Source organism: Agelaius tricolor, unplaced genomic scaffold (assembly GCF_023055355.1).
Source record: "Agelaius tricolor isolate 1412-34295 unplaced genomic scaffold, bAgeTri1.0.p SCAF_5, whole genome shotgun sequence".
Lineage (NCBI taxonomy): Eukaryota > Metazoa > Chordata > Aves > Passeriformes > Icteridae > Agelaius > Agelaius tricolor.
Window position 1 is genome coordinate 48,826,058 of NW_027269265.1, and position 26,654 is coordinate 48,852,711.

Sequence of the window (26,654 nt, forward strand, 5' to 3'; positions counted from 1 at the left end):
GCCTGTGTTGAATTTCAGACAGTTTTGCTGTTGCCATCTCTCCAGCCTGTCAAGATCCTTCTGAAGGGCTACACAGCACTCTGGGCTGTAACTCTTTTGGGTGAAACTTTTTTGGACAGAAATTTTGTTTTAAAATAGGACTGTTATAGTGAAAGGCACCCAAACCTCATCACGCTTCTGCAGTGTGTTGTGGCAGTCTGGATAGGAATGAGCAGGTAATAGCCCAGAGTTTTGGAAGCTCTGATTTAAGTCATACTCTGCTGTGTTAGTCACATAAAGCAGCTGATTTTCCAGGATCCTGCTTGTCTTGCAATTTCCACTTGCCATCATTTTTAGAAGTAGGGTATTTAAACTCCTAGATATGTTATTTAACTGTGTTAAATTTTAATCAGATCTCATTTTAAAAAATTATAAAATCGTTGGCTCTCCCTGTGGAATGACTAAATCCTTTGACAATACTGCAGACAGGCCTGTAGAGGGGCTCTTCAGAACTCTGAGTCTTTTAAGGAGATGTAGTGATTTTTGTGGCTATTTTTGTTTTAATTAACCTCTTCATGGAGGTGAACAATGTGTTCATCCTGTTCAGTCCTGTCAGCTCCATGTCAGGAGAGAGGCTGGCCTATTTCTCTGGCTTTTCTGAGTTTGCCATTGGCTTAATTGTTCCTGCAAGCTGGATTAAGCAAATGTCTGCCTTGCTTTTCTTACTGTAGTACAATATGCAGGGTTTCACAAAATGTACTTATTTTCGCATCTTTAAAAAAAATTGCTAGCTGTTTTCTTAAAGACCACCAACCAAAAACTTGGAAAATTCACATTAAAAGCAATAATTTCCTAAAGAAGTTTTTCAAAGTTTGAGCTCAGAGATGCAAATCCTTCTTCTCAGCAGAAACTTGTCCTAGGAATGCTTATCACAACACCATGTTAGCCAAGAATATCTTAAAATAATTTAACTTTAGTTACTAATGGAGATGATGATGTTCCCAGTGCTTTAGGTGTTCTGTCCTTGTGTTTCTGACCTTGCAACTAAAACAGTCTCTTTGGAAAGTTGTATGGCCAATTACTATTTCTAATATAATTCCTAATTTCAGGCCCCTTGGACTTGGAATTTCTCCCATAACTAATGTGCAACCCTTTCTCCTCTGGTTTTGGATGGGAGCTCTTCAAAACTGCTGTTTTAAGCTGTATCATCAGTACTTGATCATCATTTCTCTTGAACGCTTTATTAACCTGTCAGTGGCTTTCCCAGTGGGATAGTTGCACTCTCAGACTGCATTTTTCCTTGTGCCTCCTATGCTACCCCATATGATTCCTTGTCTTCAGAGTCCTCAATATCCTTACTGTTGTTTTAAATTCTACAACCCTTATGCTCAACCCTGGTGCTATAAATATGTGAGTAGGAGTGGCAGACTTCTGTTACAAGCTAACATTTCTCTTCCTTGTATTTTGCTTTTAGGATGTGTGTTTGAGTGATGAGGAACATTATTATCTTATTTAGGGTAGAGGCAAAGGACTTCCAGACAGTCCTATACCTTGGTCTGAAGTTCAGTGAGTAGAAAGGGAATCAAGCTACTTGTTCTCTTCTTTCAGAAGAAGGGAATTTCTAATATACCCAGATTTAAATGCAGTAGATAACTTAATATGCAAATCCATGGTTTCAGGATTTTGCATTTCTACTGTATTTGAAATAAGGTAAGGCTATTCTTGTTCTTCTAATTGGAAGTTCTCCTTTCAAATGGAGCTTCTTCTGCAGATGTGTTAGTGATAAAGGATGATGAGGTTTTTTTTTTTTACTTCTCTCACAAATTTCACTTACATTTTTCTCAGGCTCCCACATGTACATAGCAAAAGGGTGCCTTCTTCCCCTTCTCCCACCTTGTGAAGAGTTAGCTTCTGCCTACACAGTTTTTGCCTTGTCTCCTTCCAGTTTTATTCATTAAAGATGCCTTCCATTGTAAGGGGTAGGTTTTCTTTTCCACAGTAATTTAGAATTTGGTGCCTGTGATTTTGTGTGCTTTTCTAGCATTGCTCCTGACACCTGGCTCTAACATGCTGCTGTATGTGTGAAGTTTCTAAGAGCACAAGGACTATTGAAATTACATAGTCATATTTTCTTAATTCAAGCTGGAGACTTTACTCAAAACCTGCAACAGGAATAAGTTTTTTTGTGTGGTGGCATCTTCCTTAGGCTACCCAGTCATGACTTTATATGGTGGAAGACTCAGCTTGTTCCTGTTGAAGTTGCTGCAGTAGCTTCTTTTATCTTGAGCTTGCCTGTTCTTCCAGAGGTAAAGTTAATATCTGTTGTGCTGCAATGTCCTTTATTAACAGAGGGCCAAGAAATTTGAAGGTTTTTGTAAAACTTATCAGAGCTAATGTGATTCTTTTCCCCCAGCTGTCGAGGCTTGGGTGTATAATTGTGTCTCTGCAGTTCTTGTAGCAGACAGTTTCTGAACTGCCTGTCTTCTAGAGGAGCCTGAAGCACTCTTCGCTAATGAAGCTCTCTGGTATGGTGTGACAGCCATTTGCTTGCAACTATATATACACAATTGATGCTGAAATTACCTATAGTTTGTCATAAAGATGTATTTCAGGAACACGCTGTTATCTTTGTAGATAGCAAGACATAAATGCAGGAACAGTCCTGTTTAATTTGATTAGTTTTGATCCTTTGCCAGCTTCCAGCCTTTTTGGATGTTTGTATCCCGTGAGCAAGTTGCAAAGCAGTTCTGTTGTGCCATTTGATTATGTGGGGGGTTACTTTTGCAGCTTTACAGTCAAGAGATTGCATGCCAAAAACTTGAAAATGTCAAAGTTTAAAACTCCTTTAAGCAGAAACAACTGATGAAATGTTTTCTCAAGTGATATTTATGTTTTTAACAAGTCCCTATTTTTTATTCTTTGGGAGTGACAATTGATCACTTAAATGTTTGAGTAAAAAAACATGTTGCATTTCAAGGAGAAAAGATTTATGTGTTTTTGTTTATCTGAAAAAATAGGAGGAGCAAATGAAACAAGGTAAATAACTCACTGGTGTAGTTTAAGGTTGTAAATTACTCAAGTGCTCTGTTTGTGACTAGTTTTTCTCAAGACACGTGCTGCACCATATACTTTCACTGTCTTTAAACAGCATTAGTGGAATGATAAAAGTATGTGTAAAAACAAGCAGCTTAGATGTTTGTTTTTTTTTTTTTTTCTTGGTTTGGGGAATATTTTTCTGATCAGTATTAGAAACTGAAGTGTCTTGCTGCAGAAATGTGGAGTAGAGCTTTATTGTAATCTAGTAATTTTTCAGAAAACAAACCAAAAGATGAAAGCATACTTGATTCCAGGAGATCACACTTGTAGTCTGTGGTGAGGTGACAGTTTATTAGCTTGCAAGCTGTTGCCGTCAGATGGCACTTGGAGAGCCCAGCCCCTGCTCTGCTCGTGCAGTGCCTTTCTCTTCCCTGTGCTGCGGCCATTGTTGGATCTTTTCATGCAGGAATGCTCCAGACAGGTGCAAGATGTTGTCTGATCCCTACAGATCCCTGTGCTAAGTGGTAATCTGTAGGTAACCTTGGTGGAAAGCGAGAAGCTTTGCTCAACATTTCCCTGTGATGCTGTTGCTACGGCAACTGTGTCTATTGTGTGTGCGCTCAGCAGCGTCTGGCTCCTGCATACTGCAGTGTGCAAAAGCATTGCCTCGGAAAGGGCCTCCCCTCCCCCATTTCTGGGGGCTTTGTCAGCAGCAAAGGCTGATAAGGCCTCCCTTATCAGGCTCACCCTTCCTATTTTGCTTTTAGTTTTGCTGCTAGTTAACGCATGCTGCCTAATAAGACAGAACCATGCTGAAAATGGAAGGGCTGCTGATGTCTGGCTGCAGCTCAGGCTCTCTGTTGCTCTGTGGTGATAATCCAGGATGATTTGCAGAGGCAAGGCAGCAGCACAGCAACAGGGCAGGGGATGTCCCCTTTTCTTGCCCTGCAGAGGGAGAGGAGCCTTTTGTCTGTGACAGTGAGGCGGCAGTCGTGAGCAGTGGAACAGGACTGGAAAAGATGTGTGCTGCACAGTGGAGGAGTGGAGAGGAGCACACAAGGGATGCCAGAAAGGTGGGCTGAAAAGACCATTCATCAGCAGGAGTCCTAATTTGTACTCACTGGGCAGTGAGCTGGCTATTCCTGATTCATAACCTTAAAATGTCAGCATTTTCTTAAACCAAAATAACAATAATAATGATGATATCCCAGTCTGCTTGATGGTGCAATTTTCTGCTACTTTGAGAGGGTGCTGGGGGGGTGTCCATCAACCAAAATCACCTTCTGCACTTTCACCTGGATAAATATTTTTTCTTTCCATATATAAATATATATATGTACTCATATATATTCTGTAGAACATTTAGGTGTGTGTACAGTCTTGTTCTGTGCTGGCAGTGTTTTAGTGGCAGATGATTGAAGGGTACCAATATTGTGCCTTGAAGAGGCTTGAGAAGCAAAAAAAAGCCCCGTTGATGTGGAAGTGCAATGGGAAATAATTTTCTGTAATTAATCTAAAATTTATTAGGCTGATGAAGTGGATGTCAGATTCAGCATTCCTTTCCCTCAGCTGCACAACCTTCCTGTGGGAATGTGCAGATGCAGTAACTGGATGTCCCTCTCACCATGGATAACAAACACCTCCTGCTTTGGAAGTGAACTTGACTGTGTACTATGCCTCAGTCTGATGAAAGCTTTCACCCTCCTCCATGTGCTCTGTAGTTCAAAAGGGCTTTAAAAATTCTTTATGAATCAAGAGAGCCCCAGTTTTTGCTGCTGGCTCCTGGTTTAATATTGCTGAATCCTAGAATAGGGCTCTGTGTATTTTTATCTGAGGTTATCTGAGTGAGAGAATGAAGGTGACGTGAGGAGATGCAAGCGACATGCCAAACAATGAAGCTGTGCTTGGACAGCATCTGAATGGAAGCCAGGGAAATAATTTTAATGGATAGCCTAGCTACTCATTTTTTTTCCCCCTCCAAAAGAGTCTTTTGTCATCAAAGTATATTTTTAGTCGTTTTTTTCTGTCTGGTCAACATTTCATTCATGTTTGCATTGAATAGATTGTTCCTTCAGTTTTCAAGGGACTAATGCCTGTAGAGGTGGAAACAATTTTCTTAACTGCTGAGGCTGAGGTGAATGTTACTGCCCTTCATCCTGACCTGAAAGAACCTCTTTCTTCAGGCAGTCTCGTGGACAATTTAGCTTTTCAGGTTTGGTACTTTCCTTTTAGTCAAGATGGAGCCTGCATAAAAAAGCATGTGAAAAATCCTTCTTTTAAAAATTATTTTAAGAAGCAAAATTTTTGCACTCTGTAGATCAGTCTTATACTGAAATTATTCTTTTTAAAGGTGCAGCCTAATTTTAAGCTTTTTCTTATTTCTGTTTGTTTTAAAATTAGCAGTGCCTTCTGTTCTCAGGAAGATCCAAAATAGAAACTTATTTTCTAAGTATGGGCTTATATATGTTCCTAATAGTGATAAATTTAGGGTTATGCTAAATATGTTCCTCTGTATGAGTAAATTAGCAGTAGTAGTCTGTTCTCTCTTGTATACAAGGTTGGTTGCTCTTTGGTGAGGAATTGAGGGTGGGAAATGTTCAAAAGCCTGATAATTTTCCAAGGCAGGAGGGTAAAAGAGAAACTTTGCACTCCCCTTTACTTGCAGTCCCTTTTCCCTTTCTGTTTTAGATCACGGCAGACTATAGAGTAAAGTCCACCAGGAAAATCTACAGAATATTTTACTGCCTTGTTTTCCCTTACAAGTGATCTGAAACATCTTCACAGACCCTCTGCTCATCTATTAGCTCTTTTCCCCAGTAACTTCACTCAGTTGTTCTTTTACTTGTGGGGGAATGCAGGATGTCCTTCATGTGCTCACAGAAAGAAAAGAAGGTAGGAGACTGCAGAGGTGAAAAGAGAGGATGGATAGGAAAAGGAGAAGTAGTCCAGGAGAAGAAGTGTGTATGACACTTGCAGATGGTTTGCTTCACCTCACACAAGTGATGTGAAGAATTCAGCAATGAATGAATGGCCAGAATTGTCTGACATGTATGACAAATGGTGCTCAGCAGTTTAATTATGGAATGCTTCAATCCTCTGAGCTCAGGAATAGATTTCTTCCATCTCCAGCAGTAGTCCTATGAAACACTCTTTGGGCAACTGGATAGGTGGAAGCTCTTTAAAAAAAAAAAAAAGGTTTTTCAGGTGTTTAGTAAGAAAACTGCTTGCAAATATGAGAAAGGTGTAAAGATTCAAAAAGACATGAAATGTAGCAGAAATTCCTGCACAGGTAAAAAGTCTTTTATTGGATAATATAACATTTGAATTAAAAGTAAGCTAATGAATCAAAATATTTTTCAGGTTGTGTGATTCTAAAGGTATTATGGCTAACCAAACTCTCCCCTACCCAGTGAGTACCATAGTGTTTCAGCACTAGGTTGGTGTAGTGGGATAGAATATAAGAAAATAAAAATAGTGTAGAAAGTAATCTTACCCCTAAGGAGTTGCAGCTGGGCCAATTAGCAAAGATTAGGAGCAGGCCTGACTTTAACAGCCACAGCTGTAACCAGTGAGAAGAAGTGCTGCTTTGTACTTTGCAATATCTCAGATATTTTTGAGGTGAAATCTGCTACAGAAGATGATAACCCAATATATTGAAATAGTTGGAAAATCAGATACGGGTCTTTTTTTTCCTGTCTGCAGTGGTTAAGTGTGTTTTGAGTGATTGGAAATGATGGACTTGAGTTGTGTTGTTATTTGACATGGTAATAGCAGGGCAGCAGTTCTGTGCAGAGACCACCTCCATTAAGAGGATGGAGCTTTTGTTTAGTGTGGCTGTTGGAGAGCCTGGGCAAAGAAGTAAATGTTCAACCCCACGTGCATCAGCAGACTGGGAATGTGAGCTGCAGCTCTCACATGTTCTGTGTCCAGGAATGGTGTGTTGGCCAGAGAGTGCTCAAGTCAGAATGGCAAAATCTTTGGTTACTGCCAGCCTCCAACACTCCTGCTATTTGCTGCTGTGTAAACATCACGTGTGGGGAGGAGAACACACAGCTCAGGTCCTGCACAGCACACTGGAGCAGTGGCTCTTTACCTCTCACACATGATGACCTTCCTTGTGAGGGTAAATCACTTCTGAAGCTGATTGACTGAGAACTCAAGGCAGATGAGGGTGGGTTTTTGTGTTATGCAGTTATTTCAGTTTAATCAGGTTCAAGAATGTCCAGGGAAGTTGTTGTTTCCTGTTGTTTTTATTCTTAGCTGGGCTTCATATTTTGCTTTAGGTTAAATGAGTTCACCAAATGTCTGGAAGGTTCTGAAATAAGGAGAATTGCAGCCTCTTGATTTCCAGTTAAACAGTGATGCCACTTGGAATTACAAATGCACAAGAGGTGGTGGGTGTGTTTTGTAATTAGTGGTGAAGTCTGGTGGGCTGTTGACTTTAATATAACCTCAGTACTTTTCATCGGTTGCAAAAATGCTGCTACTTTAATAAAAGATATTGAAACTGTTCTTGACAGTTTCTATATTTTGTCTTCTGTCAAGTGGCATAGACTGTTGTATCAGATGAAGCTAGGATTTTAAAATTTAAAAAATTTTATTATTTAACTAATATTTTTTAAACTGAAAGGAAAGTAGGTATTGTGAAGGGATTTCTGATCAGTAAATATACAGATATATTACAGATATCCATCTAATATCAATAATATCTATCTAATAGCTAATAATATAGATAATAATTATAGTATAATAATATATACAGACATATATATTATATAAATATACAAAGTCACAATGACTCTCATGTTGTATTGAGGAATGTGTTCCTGTCTTCAGGTTTTATTTTAAAGCATCCATTCCTTTTTATAATGAGAATATAGCACTGCTCATGAAATGTTATTTGAAAAATTGTCCTGTCTGTCTGGATTCCTGTGTGCTGTTACAGAGCCACCCTGTGAGAGCAACAGGAAAAATGTGATTTAACAGTAGGAGGATAGGGGCCTGACTTCTGTGCACGTGGGAATATTGTAATCTTTCTGAGCAGCAGGAAGACAGATGAATTAATGCAGGAAGCCACTGACAGTATCTCTGCCCTCCTGGCTCTCCTTTAAGCCATGATGCAACAAAATATTTCAGTGTGGAACCTTATGGAAAAAGTTGTGATTGCAATATCAGGGACTGTGGTCACAATTTATTCAGGAGGAGGGCATTTTGTATTAAAAATATAGAAGTGGGCATTTTATATTAAAAACTGCATTACCTGTTTCTAAGTCATTAACAAGTTGGAAATAAGAGGTTTTAAGGGATATCCAACAGGTGGGAAATCCTTCCACTCCCCTGAATTGAAACATTAGGCACTGGTTGCATCCTGGCCTGTGAGCTACCACAGCACAGAATGACCAGCTCCAATTAAGAGGGATAGAAAAAGATACTGAGGGTGAGTTTGCTCTCAGACAAATAAAAAAGACTATGCACTGTCAATAGTAAAACATCTTAAATATGTCTATTGGCAAATTCTGTGTTAGTAGAATTTTCTATTTTGCATTTGAGGGAAAAAGCAAGAGTATCATAAAGGGATGAGATTCTCTTCTCCATACTAGCATTTTTTTCAGCCTCTAGAGGTAGAATTTTAAAAATCAAACCTGAAACTTTGTGGTTTTGGGAATTTAAAGAGAGATGGCTCAAGTGCTGTATAGGTTGTTGATGTGAATAATTTTTTCCCAGAATGTCAGGTAAGTTTCAGAAGATTGGTTGGATGACAATGCCCTGCCAGTATTTTAAAGGACTGAACAAAATGACTCAAATAATTTTAGGCCTGTCAGCCTGGTATTTCCCTAAGTAACGGTGTGCCTGACGTGAATTTGGATCAATAAAAGTTTAAAGGATTATGATGTAGTTGCTTGCAAGTGAGTATGTGACTATGGAAAATATATCTTGTCAGTCTAATGTGATACCTACTTTTTGTGAGATAAAAGCTTGATAAATGCCTCAGTGTCAAACACAGGCCTAATATACTTGGATTTCTGTCAGGCAGTTGCCTGGACAGTGTATGGCATTCTGATCAGGAAATTAGAGAGATACACAATTGCAATAACAAAACAATGAAAAAAACATTTAAAAAAAAGACAAATTGGCTCTGAGAAGTCCTAGAAATATGACTTTAAATCAAAGTCTTTATCAAATATGTGTTTCTTGTGGAATAACTGGTATTAATAAATTACCAAGACTGCTTGTGTGCTTAGGACTAAACTAATCTAATTTCTTGCTTTTTTTGCTTTTTGTGTTGCAGTTACATATTGAATGGATATTTCTGGTGAATTGTCTACAGTGATGCTGTATAGTTCCCCTGAGAGGTTCCAACTAGTTTAGAATCTTTCTGTATATTTGAACAGTCTAAATGATTCTTTTTGGTATCCAGAAAGATTTATTATGCTCTACCTGACCATGGTAAATTTTGTCTGTCTCAGTCTTGCCCATTTATCAAGCTTTATGAACTTCTTCTGGAGGTTTGATTCAAGAACTCTAAATGAATTCACATTGCAGAACCTTCACTATCCATCCTGCTCCCTTTGTAGGAGGAGCAGTAAGGAAAGGGGTCAGCAGAACTGTTACTGTGGACTTCCAAACTCTTTAGGAGCCTGGTTGACAGAGTCCCTTGGGAGGCAATCCTGAAGGGCAGGGAAGTCAGGAAGGCTGGACATTTTCCAATAAGGAAATCCTAAAGACACAGGAGCAGGATGTCCTTATGAGCTGAAAGAAGAGCTGGTGCAAGAAGACCAGCTTGGCTGAACAGGGAGCTTTGGCTGGAACTCAGAGGCAAAAAAAAGTGGGTTTATCACCTTTGGAAGAAGGAGTAGGCAGCTCAGGAGGACTACAGGGATGTCATGAGGTCATGGAGGGAGCAAATTTGAAGGGTCAAAAGCCAACTGGAATTCAATCTGGTTACTGCCATGAAAGATAATAAAAATCTTTCTATAAATACAAGAGAATCTACATCCTTTATTGGATGTGGGGGGGATATAGGGTGACAGAGAATGAGGAAAAGGTTGTATTGCCTTCTTTGCCAGTCTTTAATAGGAAGGCCAGTTATTCTCCAGGTACCAGTCCCCTGACTTGGAAGAGAGGGAGAAGAATGAAGTCCCCATAATCCAAGGGAAATGGTCAGTGACCACTTAGACACACACAAGTCTTCAGGCTGGAGGGGTCTGTCTGAGGGTACTGAGGGAGTCTGTCTGAGGGTACTGAGGGAGCTCATGGCAATGCTCACTGAGCCACTTTGCATCCTTTATCAGCAGTACTGATGCACTGGGGAGGTTGGCAAATGTGACACTGAGTTACAAGAGTGGCCAGAAGGAGGACCTGGGGAGCTACAGGCCTGTCAGCCTGACCTTGGTACCTGGGGAGGTCACTGAGCAGATAGTCCTGAATGCCACCATGTGGCACGTGCAGGACAGCCAGGACATCAGATAGGGGCTCATGAAAGGCTGGCCCTACTTGACCTACTTGATCTCCTCTGACAAGGTGACCTGCTGGATGGATGAGGAAGGGGCTGTGGATGTTGTCTACCAGGACTTCAGTAAAGCTTTTAACACCATTTCCCACAGTGTTCTCCTGGAGAAATTGGCAGGCCATGGCTTGGACAGATGCACTCTTTGGTGGGTAAAAAATTGGCTGGATGGGGAGGCCCAGAGAGTGGTGGGAAAAGGGAGTTGAGTCTGGCTGGTGTCTGGTCACCAGTGGTGTTCCCCAGGGCTCAGTGTCAGGCCCAGTCCTGTTCAGTATCTTTATCAACGTTCTCAAACATATTTTTGAATCTGAATGATTCTATGATTCTCTAGTTCAGTTATTTAATAAAAATACCTTTATATTAGCTGTGTAGAGCCTCTTCAGACATGTTCTTTTCCCTAATTCTTTCTTTATGTCTAGTATCAGGGCTCAGTCTCACTCCTTGAGTCCTTTCAAATGGTGAATTTATTTATTCAGAAGAGCTTTCTTACTAATTTTTGCATTGGACTCTAAGCAAGTTTACATTTTATTTATTTCCAGCAAGCTTGCTTTAGGGAGCTGTGCTGTTAGTAAGTGCTACAGAAACAGAGAATCCAACATTGAAGAGCAGAGTTACATGATACCCTAAAGACATAAGCACCATTTATTTGGAGAGGTAAGGGAGCAGACAGTCAGCAAAATTCATGGCTTGGTATTCTTGTACAAGGATATAGAAGCTGCATGCCTGCAGCTCTTCTGGAAAGTAAATGAACCAAGAAAATTCTGTCCTCAAGTTGAGGTAGTTGGTGTATGAAAAAGTGTTTTTGTCTTCCTCTGTTATTTACTGTGTCATATTTTAGGAGAAGTTCTTAATGTGCTGGTGTTTCTTTGGCTACGAGTTATGTTGATAACATTTCAATTTTTACATGCATGTTTGTGGGGGAGGGAGAGGTCAGTGAGTATCATGCTGGAAATAGGCAAAGATTTGCATTCTTGAACAGCTGCTAGTTATCTTGAATAATATTTCCCAAAGGCATTAGGTCCTGTAAAGAATGCTTCTAATGATATTACACAGTAGTAGTCCAGTACTTTAAATAACCTGCTCATTTCCTTCAAATGACATGAAATGTTTTGGAAATTAAGTAGGTTTTTTATTTCCTTCAATGGCACTGTACTTGTGTACTGCCAGTTTACACAAGCAGCAGTACACACTAAGGTCAGCCAGGCTAGCATAGAAATGAAAGCTCAATCCAATTTTGCATGAGAGCTTCCTTGAACGTTTAGTAATTTCCCTGAAAATTAGTCTTCCCACATCCAAGGTCTGGAAGTTGAACTGAGATGTTTAAAATGCTCTCATAAATTTGGGTTTACTGGTGGAAGAAGTAAAAAAGCCTCTGCACTATGAAATAGGGATAATATTCCATAATGACATCATTACTGGTATTATTTTGATAATATTGCCAGGAGTTTTGGATGCAGATTTTTGTGAAGGATTGCATGGGTAAAAAGCATATGAAAGAAGAAGATACTGTAAGGATGCTGAAAAAACCCCACATGCTAGAAAAGAAGGGTTATGGAGGGTGAGCAAAGTCAGACCTGATAATGGTGGGGCCAGTTCCCTCTGGCCCTAAAGAAGTGGCCACAGCCACACTACAGCACTTCCCTCCTTTAAGGGGGTATTTTAGGGACACCGTCTGCCTCTTCACAGCATCCAGTTAGACTACCCTGACAGTCAGTTGTTTGAGGGTATGAACTTCATAAGAGGTGCTATTTTTCTTTTGAGCCCTAAAAAAAAATGCAGTGCTTTGTGCTATTGTGTAATCCTGCAGGCTGAGTGTCCCGAGTTCACTGCAGTGTGTTTGTTGTGGAGAGGAATTGTAGCGACACGTCTTGCAGTAGCAGCACAGTGAGGGGAGAACAGAGTTCCTGAGAGCTCAGTGCCCATGATATGTGTGTTTGATTGCTCTCTGATTCTCCCCAGCTGCACTGAATATTCCAGAAAATATTCCAAATGCATTAAAAACAGTGGACTGTTTTGCCACAAGGAAAGAGATGTGAAACTCGGATTCTGTTGCAAAACTTAAAATTGCAGTTATACATCCACAAAAGGATGTGATTGTTTAAGTGGAATTCAATGTTTTGTTGCCAAATAATAACATGCTGTCATGACTTTTATTCTAAGCCTATAAAATGATTAATAATGATACATACTTTGACAGAATGTTTGTCTGTAATCATTGTTTAACAGAACCATTGCATTAATTTCAGAGTACTAGAAATTAGCACATTCAGATAGATAATGATGACATTTATATGCTACGGTGAACTTTTGTCTTTTTGCTGTTTTCATGTACAATAGAAAGAAAAGACAGATACTGAGTGGGTTTTTTGCATGCTGCAAGCCACAATTCTTGACCTGAAAACATCAGAATAATCTGATCATAAGGATGTGTGTGTTGATGGTAGAGACAAATCAGTGTGTAAGGAGGTTTTGAAACTTCGTGTTTCTGTGGCCTTGGCTTCTTTAATTTCTTATGTCAAAATGGTGTTTGTGGCCTCAAAGAGCAAACTAGTTGCTGTCCCCAAAGCAAACCTGAATAGATTATAAGGTATTCATTTTAGTGCCTGTCATACAGTTTATGAGAGAGTGACACTGAGAATGCAAGGAGCTGGGAATTGTGCATGAAACAAACCAAATCAAAGTAATCTTGAGACAAATGGTGAAGTTGTTCCCTTGGGTGCAACTGTGCATTTGCTGAAGACCCCATTCCTCTAGCTCATATCTGGATGTCTGTAATGTTAGTAAGGATTTTGGTCTTGTGGGATTTGCAGTGCACAGTCATAGGTTTAGTCATGTTACCAGGGCTGCTGTGATGAATGATTTCTTTTTCAATCAGTAGGAATACTTCAGTCTTAATTTTCACAATATAATGAAGACTGAATGGAGAGCTCGTTACAGGAAACAAACTGAAATTGAATGACCATTACTTGGTTCATTTTAAAAATGATGAAAGGACAGGCAAAAATTGCTTTGTGGCTGAGGTCTTGATTACAAAAATGGAAAATTTTGATGGACCAGTGAGGCTGAGGGATATACAAAAGTGGCAGAGCTTGATTTTCCTGGAATGAAAGATACTAATGTTTTCTGGACCCCAAGGGAGGGAGAGAACTGCCTGAAGAAGGGTACAAGAACTAATTGAAAAATCTTGAGGCAAGAGAGAAGAGCCAGCTGACCTTGCTGACTTGTAAAGATTTTTATCACACTTGTTTTGGCTGCATTCTTGTCATTCGACTAAAACCTAATACCACTGAGTGTTCTTACTGAGATCTCAGCACTTTTTCTTGTTCTGGAGTCATCTAAAGATGAGGTGCTTTTCATAGGTGGACACAGATCTTACTCTGTGTTGACCTCCTCAGTCTTTTCATTCTCAGCCTTAGGCAAACAGTCCATATTTAATTTTTTCAATGTAACCAGTTTTTCAATGTTATCTCCTTTTGAGTAGACTTAGGAGGTGCAGGTGGGTTACTGTGATGTAAACCTTCAGTGAAAATGCTGGCTTCTTTAACAAATAGCTTTTCTTTCCTTCTTTTATTTTCATCTCCTGTGCCTTATCACTAATGACAGGGTTTTGGGGTTGTGATGTTTCCTCTCTGATACTAAAAGATTAGTTGGTTTTTGGTATGTGGTTTTATTTTGGCTGTTTGGGGGGGTTTTGTGCATTTGTGGGTAGTTGTGTTTTTTTTTCTTATTGGTGGTTGGGTTCTTTTTGTTGTTGCTGTTTGTGGTTTGGTTTTTTTGGTTTTTTGCTTTGTACTTAACAAATGTTTCCATCATGTGCAAGCACTTGAGACCCAAGGTGCACCAGCTGAATCACAGAATTCCAACTGCACCGTGTTAACCACAAGAAAGCTTTCCTGGAAGTGTGGTGCTCAGTCAGGGGAGAGCAGAGCAATTTCTCACTGTGGTTAGTGTCACAGAGTGGGAAGGTGTGCAGGGACACATGTATGTGTCACATGGCACAGGGGGTGTGAAGGCAAGCTCTTGGTGTTGGCCTCCTGGCTTTTTGGTGACTGTAAGGCAATTGGCAGGGCAGGATGTTGAGGGATGGAAGATGGGACTCTGAAAACAGTGGGTAGAGAAGCAAGGGAAATGCTGCATGGGGGGAAAAGCATTTTGTGGCTTGTGCTACAAGTGATGCAGGCTTGGAATTACTTTCAGGCAGGGAGGGCATAGATCATAACTCTGGAAGCTACTGGGAGCTGTAAAATCTTCCTTTGAAAGCTTACTGCAGCCTGGCAATGCCTTAGTGCTTCCTCTTCTCTTCCATGTTTGCAAAGGTCTGCTTACGTGGCACATTAGGTCAGGTGTGTTTTGAGAAGAAATGTTTTTTTCCACACCTTATTATGTCCATTCAGTTTAAATTTTATTGTGAATTTTCTTGTTGTAGGGGAAAGTAAAACTACATCAAGACTAAAAAGCCAATCACACAACTATAAAAAAAAATCTGCTTTAAGTAGAAAACTTGATGAAAAATGGAAAATATCCTGTGATCTACAGGACACTAGCCCTCTTACTTTTCACCTGCTGCAGCCAACAGCTAGGAGCATGTTCTGCATTAAAGTGGACTTAGTCTTATGCTGGCCAAGGAATGTGACTAGGTTAGCAAGCTGCTTTCTTATCAATCAGGAGTCAAATGATCCAGAAGAGGAACACAGAGTTCCTAGTAAAGGATCATTGGAAGCAGGACAGCTTTGCTAATTAGATTCCTTTTACTTTATTTTTACACATCAATAGAATTCTGCATACAAATGCAGTTGCACCGAGGGTGTCAAACAGTACAAATTGTTGTTACACACATTAATCAAGGGCATGGAAGAGCAGCTCCGTGAGAGAAGATTCCCCTGCCTTATGTAAGCTTTGATCTGCAGTCACCTCCTTGCCTTCCATTAGGACTTCTGATCTCAGAAGGAATAAAATTTGCCATCTTCTGGCCCTGGCAATTTCCTTACAGTGAAATTTGTCAAAAGACATGAGATACCATGGCTAAAGTCCTGGATAAAAGTACTTATGTGCCCACCCTTTCAGAGGTTTCCTTCCCTTGCCTCCTGCCCTCTCCCTCTCCCTGAAAAAGAGCTTTGTGCAATTAGGAAGACAGAGACTAGAATCTGCATGCCACTTAAACATCAGTTCATTCATCCTTAAAAATTTTCTTTGTACTTCATGCTCTCATCTCTAAGAAGTGATAGAAGCCTCCACAGCCTTTCATGTTTTGGGAAATAATTGCACTGAAGGGAATTAACGTGCGTTCATAGGGTGGTGAAACATAAATAAATGGAATTGAGGTATTTTTGTTGCTCTAGTTTAACACCTTGATGTTTGGATGCTTGTGATTTTTCATCCTGTAATCCCTCTTGTGAATCCAACTCCCTGTGCCCCTTCCTTGCACCCTTTCCTGTACTGTCCCTTCCCCTCTGCTGCAGTGGGAGGTTGACTTTGCCTGCAGGTCTGACTCCATTTTTTTCCTGGTGGGTTGCACTCAGTCAAAGGGCTGGGGTTACAGAAAGAAAAGAAAGAATAGCCTTGTGGTCATGGTACTAGCCTGAAACTTGGATTTTTATACACTTTGTCAGACTTGTTTTGTTACAGTACTCGGAAGTCCCTTAGGGGATGGTTGGCAAAAGGTGTTTTTGTCTCTTAATTACCTTTGAAATCCAAGGGAGACTGCATGTCTAAATATCCACAGGAGTCTTGTCCTGTATGTGTTGGTTTGCTGTCTGCAAAGGTGAGATCTTTATCCCAGACAGAAAATGTTTTGTCTGAACTTTCTTCCCTGATAAATATCTTGTGTAGTAGATAACCTTCTTTTCCTAATATGCACATATATATATATATATATATATATATACATATACATTCTTTTTTATATCTATACACACACACCCAGGTATATATGGGAATGTTTATATAACATGTGCTAAACATTATTTTCCTTCTTCATGCAGTGTTTTTAAGATATAAAATATTTCACTTAAGAATAAAATATTTTTCTCTTTTTTGCATAACCCATTGATTTTACATTCAGTCAATTAATTTTTGTGAGGACTGGGCCATAAGCATGTATGTAGGCTGCAGAAAGGTGTTGGTGTTTTGCCCAGAGTTTGTGGTTGCTGTGCTAAGGTCTTTCCTCACCATCCTTGCAGTTTATGTCTGTGATGATGCTATTTATCATACTATTTATGATTAATAAAATGCTGGTCCCTTGGCTGCCTACACCAGACGTGTTAATTCTGGATGGATGGATGGATCTGAACCACAGCCATTGCTAGGTACAAAACAGCTTGCTAGCACACAATTTAAGGGAAGAAACAAACAATTTATGTATGGTTGAAAGAGCGCAGATAATAAGGTAAATAAGTTCTGGGTGAAATGGTCCCTAAGCATTCTTTGCCTGCCTTACAGACGTTTGTCACGTACCTTGAGATCATTATATAGAGAACACAATATCCTTCACAACTTCTCCAATTTCCCTCCAAACTGAGAACTTTAGTGTGAATTCTTTACTGTGTAGGGAGTTGTGTTTCTTGAGCTCACAGAATGCTTTGCTCAGTAGCAGTCTCTCTGATTTGTCATTAAGTTTAGTGATTTTTTTCTTCAATTAAAACATAATGTAAAATTATTGCCCAATTAGAAAGCATTATTGTGTGTTTATAAGCATCCCTGAATGTACTAACCTACTGGAAGCATGCAGATGTCTGTTGGAATTTAATTTCTCTGCAGCGCATTGGGGGTGGGGACAGAAGAGAAGTAGCCAGAAAATTATAGTTGCTGCAGTAAATACCAGGCTTCTCCCAGTGACCTGCACTGACTGAAGAGTTTATTACATCTACTGGAAGCATAAAGTATCTGTTCAGCAATGCTGTTCTCTGGCTGGTCTGTATTTGTACCAGCAAATCAATCACTCTTGGCTGATTGTTGCCTGTTGTGGGGAGTCACAGAGAAGAAGGGGTGCCACATTTTAAACTTTATTGTATGAAAGATGTTGTGGAATACCTGCAAGGCTTTAGTGAACGTTAAGCTGTGGCAGCCTTGCTTCACCTCTGTGGTGTGGTCCCTCCTGAGCTCCAGAGGCATAGGTGTGCAGGCCAGCAGGAATCCTGTGGGTGGATGGTATAGCCTGCAGCAAGGAGCATGGATGATGGACAAGGTGTTCCAGAAAGCTAAATTTAGAGCTCTCTAAGGTTTTTTTTAATCTGGGGGTTCCGACAAAGTCAGTCTGTGTTGTCAGGTGGTGACACCCTGTGATAAGGCAGAGGTGTGGTGAACCTTGTGCTCTAAATTGGGCAAATTCTACTTTGGAGCACAGAACTGCTGCTGGTACAGGGTGTGTGCTGTCCTTGCTCTGGGCTGTCGAGGGTGAATCCAGGGCACTGCCTTCAGCAGAACCACTTGACTTGGTTCCAGTTAAAGCTGGCACGTCACTGAGGTGCCTTTCACCCCCCAGAAGAGGTGTTTTTGTGCTTTGCAGTAGGTTGTACCCCATCAGCCCCAGAGCTGCAGCATGTTGGCCATGAGGGGCTGCCTTGGGGGCAGCTCCCCAGGGCTGGCCAGTCTGTGTCACACAGCAATTTGATTGAGTTCCTCACAGCCTGATGGCTGGCTGGTGGGAGCTCTGAATGGTGGCCAGAGTAACAGCTACATGAGCAAAGCTGTTTGAGATCACCAGCATTCTTTTATCTGCTTTGCAGGCTCTGTACCTGCTGCTATTGGATGTAGCAAAAAAAAAAAAAAAAGCTTCTTTGTCAGGGGTGGTTTTTTACAATCTAAATAACACCTTGTTCGTGTGGGGCTTTTTTTTTCTCCTTTTTTTTTTAATGTAGTGTTTCTGGAGCGGGTCCTGGCAGTGTCAGCCACCAGCCTGAGCAGTTCTTTTGTGCCAGTGCTTTTGAATCTCTGCCTGTGTCAGTGTATTTCCGAGGGAATTAGCCAAGATTATTCACACCTCAGATAAAATTTATTTATTCTATTAGCAGCGACTTCAATATATCCAATTTTCAGCACTTGGTGAAGAGGAGAATTTTGCTTTTTTTGCTAGAAAGCCTTTGCATGTGCTTCCATGTGTGGATCTTGTTGCCATGGCATCAGCTTATAAGCCTGAGAAGCACAGGTGGGAGCATTAGCCAGTAAATAGGCATTAGGAACCAGCCCTGCTGCTGTGTAGGGCTCAGTCTAGTGGTAAGGATAGAGATGTGGAATATGGCAGTGATTTAGGTATTTTAGTGGCTGGGACTTGGAGCTTTTCCTGTCTGCAGTATTGTGGAATAAAGGACTCAATGCAGTCCTGCTAGTGCTCTTGCAAAGGCATTGCTTTTCCTGCTGCTTTGTCTTGATTTTTCTGAAGATGAGGCCATGCTGGAATGTGCTGTCACTTGAATTATTTTTCTTGCCCTGTTTTCCCAAATGCTTTAATGTGTTGTCTAAGCACCTTTATTCTAAAGAGTCTTTTTCTTCTTCCTTGCCATTGTTGTGTTAGGATGGCTTTGCCATAATGTTTTCATGTAGCAGTTGTGACACTAGTAAAATGTGCATAGTAGTGATTGTGGTGCTCATTTGTAACACAGGAGCTCAAGCTACTCAGTGTGTCAGTCTTGGGTATCTCTTCACCAGTAAATTCTCAAGCACAGTGAGCTGAGCACAAGGCCTGTTTTATTAACTTCTATGGTTTTATGTTCTGCAGACATGGAGGTGATTATAGCTGTTTCTCTGGCTGTAAAAGCTATAGAGTTATGCATGCACACAACCATATAAACTTTTGATGGTATGGACTTCTAGTTTTTAATATAATTGAGCACATACTCCTGTATTATGTTTTGCCATTGCAAATATTCTTCAGGAAGAATGTGCTTATTAATTTTCTCCAGCTCAGTATTAGGTATAATGGGCAAGTACTTTCAAGACAGTGAACTGGATACAGGATTTTGAGGGGGTTGCTTTTATTTAAATTAAAAACTTGAGGACACTCAGCAGAGTAACCTTGTGTGAAGTGAAGTCTCTTACATCAGACAATTATGCCAGCAGTGACCTTGCAAAAGAAATTCTGTAGCAAAGACAAGCCCTGGCAGTAAGGACAGGGGGCTGCTCTGGGTGCCTGTGTTACCATCATTGGTGGGCAACTTACAAAAACTCAGTACACCAAAGCAACTTAAACATCAGACATGTTCACAGCAGCTACAAAGAAGGATGAAAAATACCTGAACCATAAGTTTGCTTTGAAAAGAAATTTGTAACTGATTTCCATCATTAAAGAGCTAACAGAAGGGTGGAGTCCCAGGGTAGTTTTTCTCCATTCTAGACAAATGACTGTAGGGATCATATTACATCAGGTTTATCACACTGAACCTGTATGCTTTGAGCAGTTCCGCAGGGGTCAGCTGGAAAAACAGTATAGGTAAGAGAGATGGAAATCTTCATCACCCTTTTGATTCCCAGCTGCTTCTGTATGGCTTAATCTGTGTTTGCTCTGTGCCTCTTGGATCCAGTGGGTGTTGTCAAAGGTGTGATGTTTTTGCAGAATCATGGCCAGTCTTGCTTGAAAGGGTTGAAATGTCTGTATTTTGAAAAGAAAATACCTCTTTATTAAACAAACAATCATGCACTCCTGCCACTAAGCACCTAAGTGAGGCTACAAATGAAATTCCATTTAAGAGTGAGAACACTTCAACCTTGATTTTGCATCCTAAAAACTGTAGTTGTTTGTTTCAGGTTAATTTTTAATTTCCTGTCATAATTGTGACTGTCTTCCTTCTGGTAGGCAGGTTCTGATTTAGTCATTCATATTTCTTTTTCAGATTGCATGCGGCTCAGAGCATAATCTGGCAATAGTTGGTAAGTAGCTTAATTTTATTACAAATCCTCTCACCTTTTTTTCATTTTTAGTAGCACAAGATGAAAGAAAAATATGTACATCAAACATACTGAATGATTATGGGCATTGTGTGCAGCTGAAAGGAGGAAAGTAACATATAGATGTAGAGGAAAGAAGAAGAGAAACTGGTGACAGTAAGTGCTGGTGATGAAATTGTGGCCTTGTAGACCAGCCCCTGTAAGGAGGGAGGGGTTGATGGATGTAACAGGAAAATACATTTGCAAAGTGTTACAGCCTGCTTTAGCCTGGAGCCATTGCAACAATCCAGGCTGCAGATTCAGAATAGCACCTAAGCTTGATGCTGGTCAAAAGTATCTCTGTTTAACAAGATGGAAATTATTAACATGGAAATTATTGCTGAAAAGAGTCCTGGGTCTTTTGTTGTTCAAAGCTTGGAAAATCTTCAAAATGTCAGTCAGTGGTAGACAGGTTCTTTAGTGCATTTTAGCATAATGCAGCTGTAGTAATAATGATAGAAGTACTAGGAAGCTAATGTCGGTGCAGAAATTGAATTTTGTGTCTAATTCCAGGAACAATCGGATTCTTGCTTTCATGTGATGAGTTGATAACTGAAGTTTGATACATGATTGCTATTATATGTAATTACTTGTTTAGGAACATTTTTAACTGTAGATTTTCGAGTGCTTTATAAACGAGGTCAGCATAATTATCCCCATTAATAGACAGGACAAGACAGATGAAGAAAGGAATTCTGTGCTAATGAGAGCTGGAAATGAAGCAGCACTCCATCCATGTAGATGTTTTTGATTGTTGTGACTGATGCATTGAGGTGTCAAGTAAAGAATTTCCTTAATTTTCTAAGTGTAGCTTGACAGAGGTAGAGAAAAGCAGCTATTGATATTCAACCTGCTTTCCGTGCACTATTTTTTCAGGTTCTGTTAAGTGGCCACAAAGGTGGCATTTTCTATATTTCCATATCTGCTGTAGTGTATTTCCTAATTATCCTTCTCCAGTTAAACCTTGTGGTGAACTTGTTAAATGCCATTAAGTTTATGGCTGGATTTAAGAAAAGATTTTTCCTTTTACCTTCTCCCTACTTGTTCAGTGTCACATGCCTGTATTAATTGTCAGGCTGGTGCTTCTGAATGTCGACTGAAGAGCAATCTTGTTTCTTGCTGAATTGATGAAGTAAAAATGTGCTGCTGGCAGATTCCTCCAGTGTGCATGAAAGCAAAGCATTGAGTTTGAACAACCTTCTCTCTGCTTATGTCCTTTTAAGCTTTCTGCCTTCTAGGCAGAAATCTCTGGAAAAAATGGGTTGGGGAAAGAAATTCTAGAAGAAAGTTACAATAAACGAAGAACTTTGCATATGTAAAGAACACCATATGCCTATCTAAGCTGCATGCTATGCTCATTGAATTCAATGGGGGAATTATCAGTGCTGGAAGCCAGTCAATTTTATTTTAAGGACAACAGAAATGTGATGTTGCAAATTTTTTGAACTAAAGAACTATGATACAATTTCCCCTGAATTGAATTTTACATATGTTTTTAAAAGGTTGACTTTTTAGAACATTCTGTGGTAAGATTTCTCTGATCACTGGGCATTCTTGGTTCAAAGTTGTCAGCTGTTATACTTCTTAAAAGATATCACACAGATTTCCATGAATGTGTCTACTTGATTCTACAATTTTCTAATGACTTATCATTCAAGCAGCGTTCATTTATAACAACTATATCAGCCATGTCTTTCTTAATTAGTAAATGCTTGAGTGATTGACTTTTAAACTGAAATAATTCAAGTTCAGTATGACAGGTAAACTGAAAGGCCTTTAACAGTATAATATTCAAGTCAGTATTTCTGGTTGTATATACAAATGTGCTTGTGCTTTGTTTGTTGCATCATCTTTTAAATAGAAAGATTTTTAGGACGGAGAGGCTGGATTTGTGATTCATTCCACAAATGCTGAAGTAGTGTTCCAATCATCTTGCTGGTGATACAAGCTGTTTGATTTGTAAGGCTAGCAAGCAGTTAGGTTTTTTCATGTGACTTTATATAGTCTGCATCCATTTGTACAGTTCAGTTATTTGAATTCTCTTTTCTTGCTTTCTGCTACTGAAGTCAGTGCAGAATTTTTCTGTTCTGTTCACTGTGATGGCTCTTGCTCCTTTTTTTAGGGCTATATTGGTAGTATTTTGGTTTTCATTTGGCTTTCATAATGAAGTAAATGTTTGATATAAAGGAGAATGAGATGTAGGTTGTCTTGAAATGTACCTGCTTTTTTAAACTTAAAGAGTTAAAAGTTGCTATTAGTTCGTAAAAAAGTGTAAACATCTTCACTCCTAGCTCGTGCTGAAAACTTTATCTTCATTTGGGCTTGTACTGTGAAATTAATTCTAAAACTTGTAAGTGTTGTAATATTTTTTATGTTTGTATGACTTTTCACTTGAGAACAAAAATCCTTGCCTGTTAAGAGAAGACCTTGCACTTTTCACCTCAATCAAGGATTAATCATCTTAGGAGCCAGCCTATTTTTGTACTGAAATAAATGGGTAGTTATTTAATAAATGTTGTATAACATATCTGAAAAACACCTTGCTACACTGAAAACTTTGTATGTACTTACTGAGCATTTGCTACCTGAATGTGATACCTGCAATGCTAGTGCTGAACTTGGTGATACTGAGACAGACTCTTTGAATGACTGAAATACAGAATGGAACTAAATCACTGTGACAAAGCTGGGTTCTTTCCAGGTTTAGGGCTGGAAAGAAAAGCTGGTTCTTTCCAGGTCTATAGTGTTTTCAGCACTGAAAAGGTAAGGAGGTTTGATTATTATCCTAAAGAGCCTGTGTTTAAAACCAGTATTTATGGAGAGGGCTCCTATCAGTTTTCTACCAACTCCCCAGTAAGAATCTGATGCTCCCTTTTTGAAAAAGAGAATAGTTATCTTTTAAGAGAACATGTAGCTCATGCAATGCTGCAGCTTAAATAATCAATCAATATTAACTGTGCAGAAGTAGAGATGCTATTAAATGCAGCAATGCCTTGACTGTGCTGCAACCACAGAGCACAGGACAGAATGCCATGAAGAACCTCCAAATGCATGTGTCTTATTTTAGTAAAAATTAAACCATGGAATTTTATTCAAGCCTCCTGGAGGGAGTTACACCCCCAAAAATCATTACAAGGATGACAGTTCTGTAGTCTGTCTCCCCAAAGTCTTTTTGGTCTTGCTTTTAGTAATTTTCTCAACCTGTATAAACTAATGAAAATCTTTTAAACAAAAGATACTGGAAGAGATGTAGGGAGGAGTGCTTGTTTTAAAAGCTAATTAGCTTCTGTTGAAGTCCAACTTTAAAGGAGCCTTCAAAGGGGAGTTTGTTTGTTTGGAAGAGAAAGACGTGGATCTTTCAAGTTAACATTTTCTGGTGTGGTGTTTTGAAGGGGATAAGTGTTGGGACATGTGGCTACTTCAGATAGTGCAAAAAGCTTTTTCTTGCACTTTCATAGTCAGCACAGTGGATTCTGACTTTGCTTGTTTTCTTGCATGGAAGATTTAAAACATCCTTCAGTGAGATAGTCCCCAGATCCTGACTTGGGCACTGCTGTGTGGTGACCCACACCACAGAGGCACTGTCAGTGCAAGTGGTGGTGGTGCAGTGGTGTTCACAAGGAGAAATTGGGCTTTGTGATTCATGTCATTGTTACTCATTTGATGCTTCTCTCTCCTTTGGCTTTTTCCCTATTCAGGTTACTTACTCAGTGCTGCTTAACCCACATGATTAATGATAGTGGAGAGGGCACTGTGTAATTAGTGTTAAAACAATAAAAATGAGCCCCAAAGGCCCAAGGTGGCCACCCAACCATAAGAGTGTTTTGCACATGGAAGTACAGGTGACATGTGAGGAGACAAGGCCCTGGCTGGTCACACAGAGTTTCAGTATGTTCAGTGCAGCAGCATTACATTTTTAAAATCACTTCTCAACTTTCTGCTAAACCACAGGCCCTTCCAGAAGAGGCTTAGTTTTGTCTCCCATTGCCTTTTTTTGTGTGAATTAGAACAAGCTTCAGGATTTTGTCTTCTGTGGTTCATGTGCAATCACAGCTGTAAATATCACAACATGGGCATTCACATCCTTCTGAAGGTGCAGTTGGAGAGTAAAACCCAACACTAAATTTAATGGAAGAATAGGCTTTGTAGAGAAAATTAGGATTAGACATCCTTCCACTCAAATGGTCTGAATTAAAGTATGCAGTAGAGTTAGAGGGGCAGTAAAAGAGCTGTTACTCCGTGCTCTGTTGGGATTTTCTTTTTATATTCCTGAGCTGGAAGAACATAGCAATTATGAGCTATGGTCAAAGCAATCAAACCTTAGGGAGATGGTGATACACATCCTAAATGTGTATCACCCTAATCAAACCTTAGGGAGATGGTGATACCCATCCTAAAATGGTGGTGGTGTTAATGCCATCCCAAACACTTTGGTTCTGTTTTTTGATAAAGGAAGCTGAAGGGTTCCTACGTGCAAGTCAGTACCTCTTAATTAGCAGGGTTCTGTTCTTTTAATGGAGTTCCATGGTTTGGTTCCATGATTCCAACTGAATCATTGTACAAAGCATCAGCTGTGGAAGGGCTGTAAGAGATGATGGAAGATGTGTTTCTGTGGCAGAGTGAGCAGCAGTGGGGAGGGGAGGCCGTGCAGGCTGAGGGACGGATCCCTGCCCTGTGCTGACAGTGTTATTTAGCTGTTCACAGCTGCCCTGCCGAGCAGCAGACAGAGTCCTGTGTCTGACATTGGGCCCGGGGGACTCAGCAGTCTGTCACGAGGAGAAAAATCATAAATTCCCTCTGTTGCTGTGGTGGTTGGAGGAATCTTCAGCGTACACAGAGGAGGGCACTGGTGTTCAGCAAGGAGCCTGAAGTCTGCTAGTCTGTTGCTTTATTTATTATGCATGAAAAATCCCAGTGCAGCCAGGGACTGTATTGTAAAGGTTTCCTGGCAGACCAGCATGGAGTCATGTTGCAGCATGCTGTCTCTTTGCATTGCAGCACTAATCACATTCTCTGCTTATTAAAGGGCACCTGGCAGGACTTCGAGTAACCATCACTGTTGTCATTTTCATGCGGGTTATATGTCGACCTTCTAAATTTATTCTCTGGCAGAGCCATTTCGTATGTCATCTAGCTCTTAATGTGGCTTTGACTGTTAAAATAGCTCTTCAGAATATAAGCTCCTTTGGTTATATTTGTTGAGAAGAATCATCCTCATACCTATCATTACCTGATCACCTGAGTGCTTTGGATATAGCTGGTTATAGATTTGGCATCACAGTTTTCCTGTCATGGTTAGATACAGTGAGTTGTTAAAATATCTCTTCATTTTGTGTTTCTTTTTTGTATACTGTTGGTGCTCCAGGCAAACTAATTGTTCTTCTGGTAAGATGGAAGCTGAAATTGAATTTCAAATTTCAGAAGTCTGATTATTTAGTTATTTTCAGCAGGTTATACTCAAAAAATCTGATCCTCTGATCTCTTAGTGTTTCTTTTCCAAAGGCTAATGGAAAGCCAAGTTGCCAACTATCTCAAGAATTTGTGGGTGTAAGGTGATGAGGAGAGAAATGAGGAAATGCTAATTTGAGCATTTGGAAAAGCCTTCTGACGGGGCTAAAAATGGCTTTGTACCAACTGAATTGTCTGAAGTCAGTGGCTGCTGGCTATAGGAAAGGATGGATATTTTGCTGTGAAAAGCTAATTAGATTCACAGGAGAAAATAGGATTGCATTGACTCCCTAAAAAGAAACTCCAGAGTTTAGGATAAGATCTGACTGAACTGCATCTTCTGTTACTGAAATGAAGTCCAGATTTTGCAGCTACCTTCTCTTGCAGGCTTTGTCACTGTATTGATGCATATTTTGGGTGACTTAACTCTCTGGAATGCTGTGTTCAGCTTCTTTTCTCTGTGTGGCTTGTCAATTTACCTTGTGAAATCTTTGGAATAAGAACTGCCTCTTAGTGTATTTTAGAACTGCCTAGAGTAAAGAGACATGATTTTTATTTTTGTTTTAGTATTGCATTGCAACTAATAATAGTTGCAATCACTTCCCTTCCCCTCAGAGAAGCAGTTTTAAAATATAATTAGTCGTGGTGTGTGTGTCTCTATCTTAATTTATATCATTTAGCATATAAACAGGTAATAATGTAGTGCTTGTCATATTGTTTACAGTGTGGTTTCCTGCTGCTACCAGATGCAGAGCTGCTTAGGCAG

At 39.9% G+C, this 26,654-nt stretch overlaps 1 protein-coding gene across 2 annotated transcripts in view; it reads left to right on the forward strand.

Moving 5' to 3' along the window:
* Nucleotides 1-26,654, forward strand: part of SERGEF (secretion regulating guanine nucleotide exchange factor) — a 141,862-nt gene that overhangs the window by 58,158 nt on the left and 57,050 nt on the right. For both annotated transcript variants that reach the window (XR_011679304.1, XM_071427849.1), the window contains one exon: nt 20,347-20,383. Coding sequence is in view for 1 of the 2 variants with exons in the window: in XM_071427849.1 (XP_071283950.1) it covers nt 20,347-20,383 (37 nt within the window). In the remaining variant the exon portion in view is untranslated. The remainder of the gene's footprint in view (nt 1-20,346; nt 20,384-26,654) is intronic.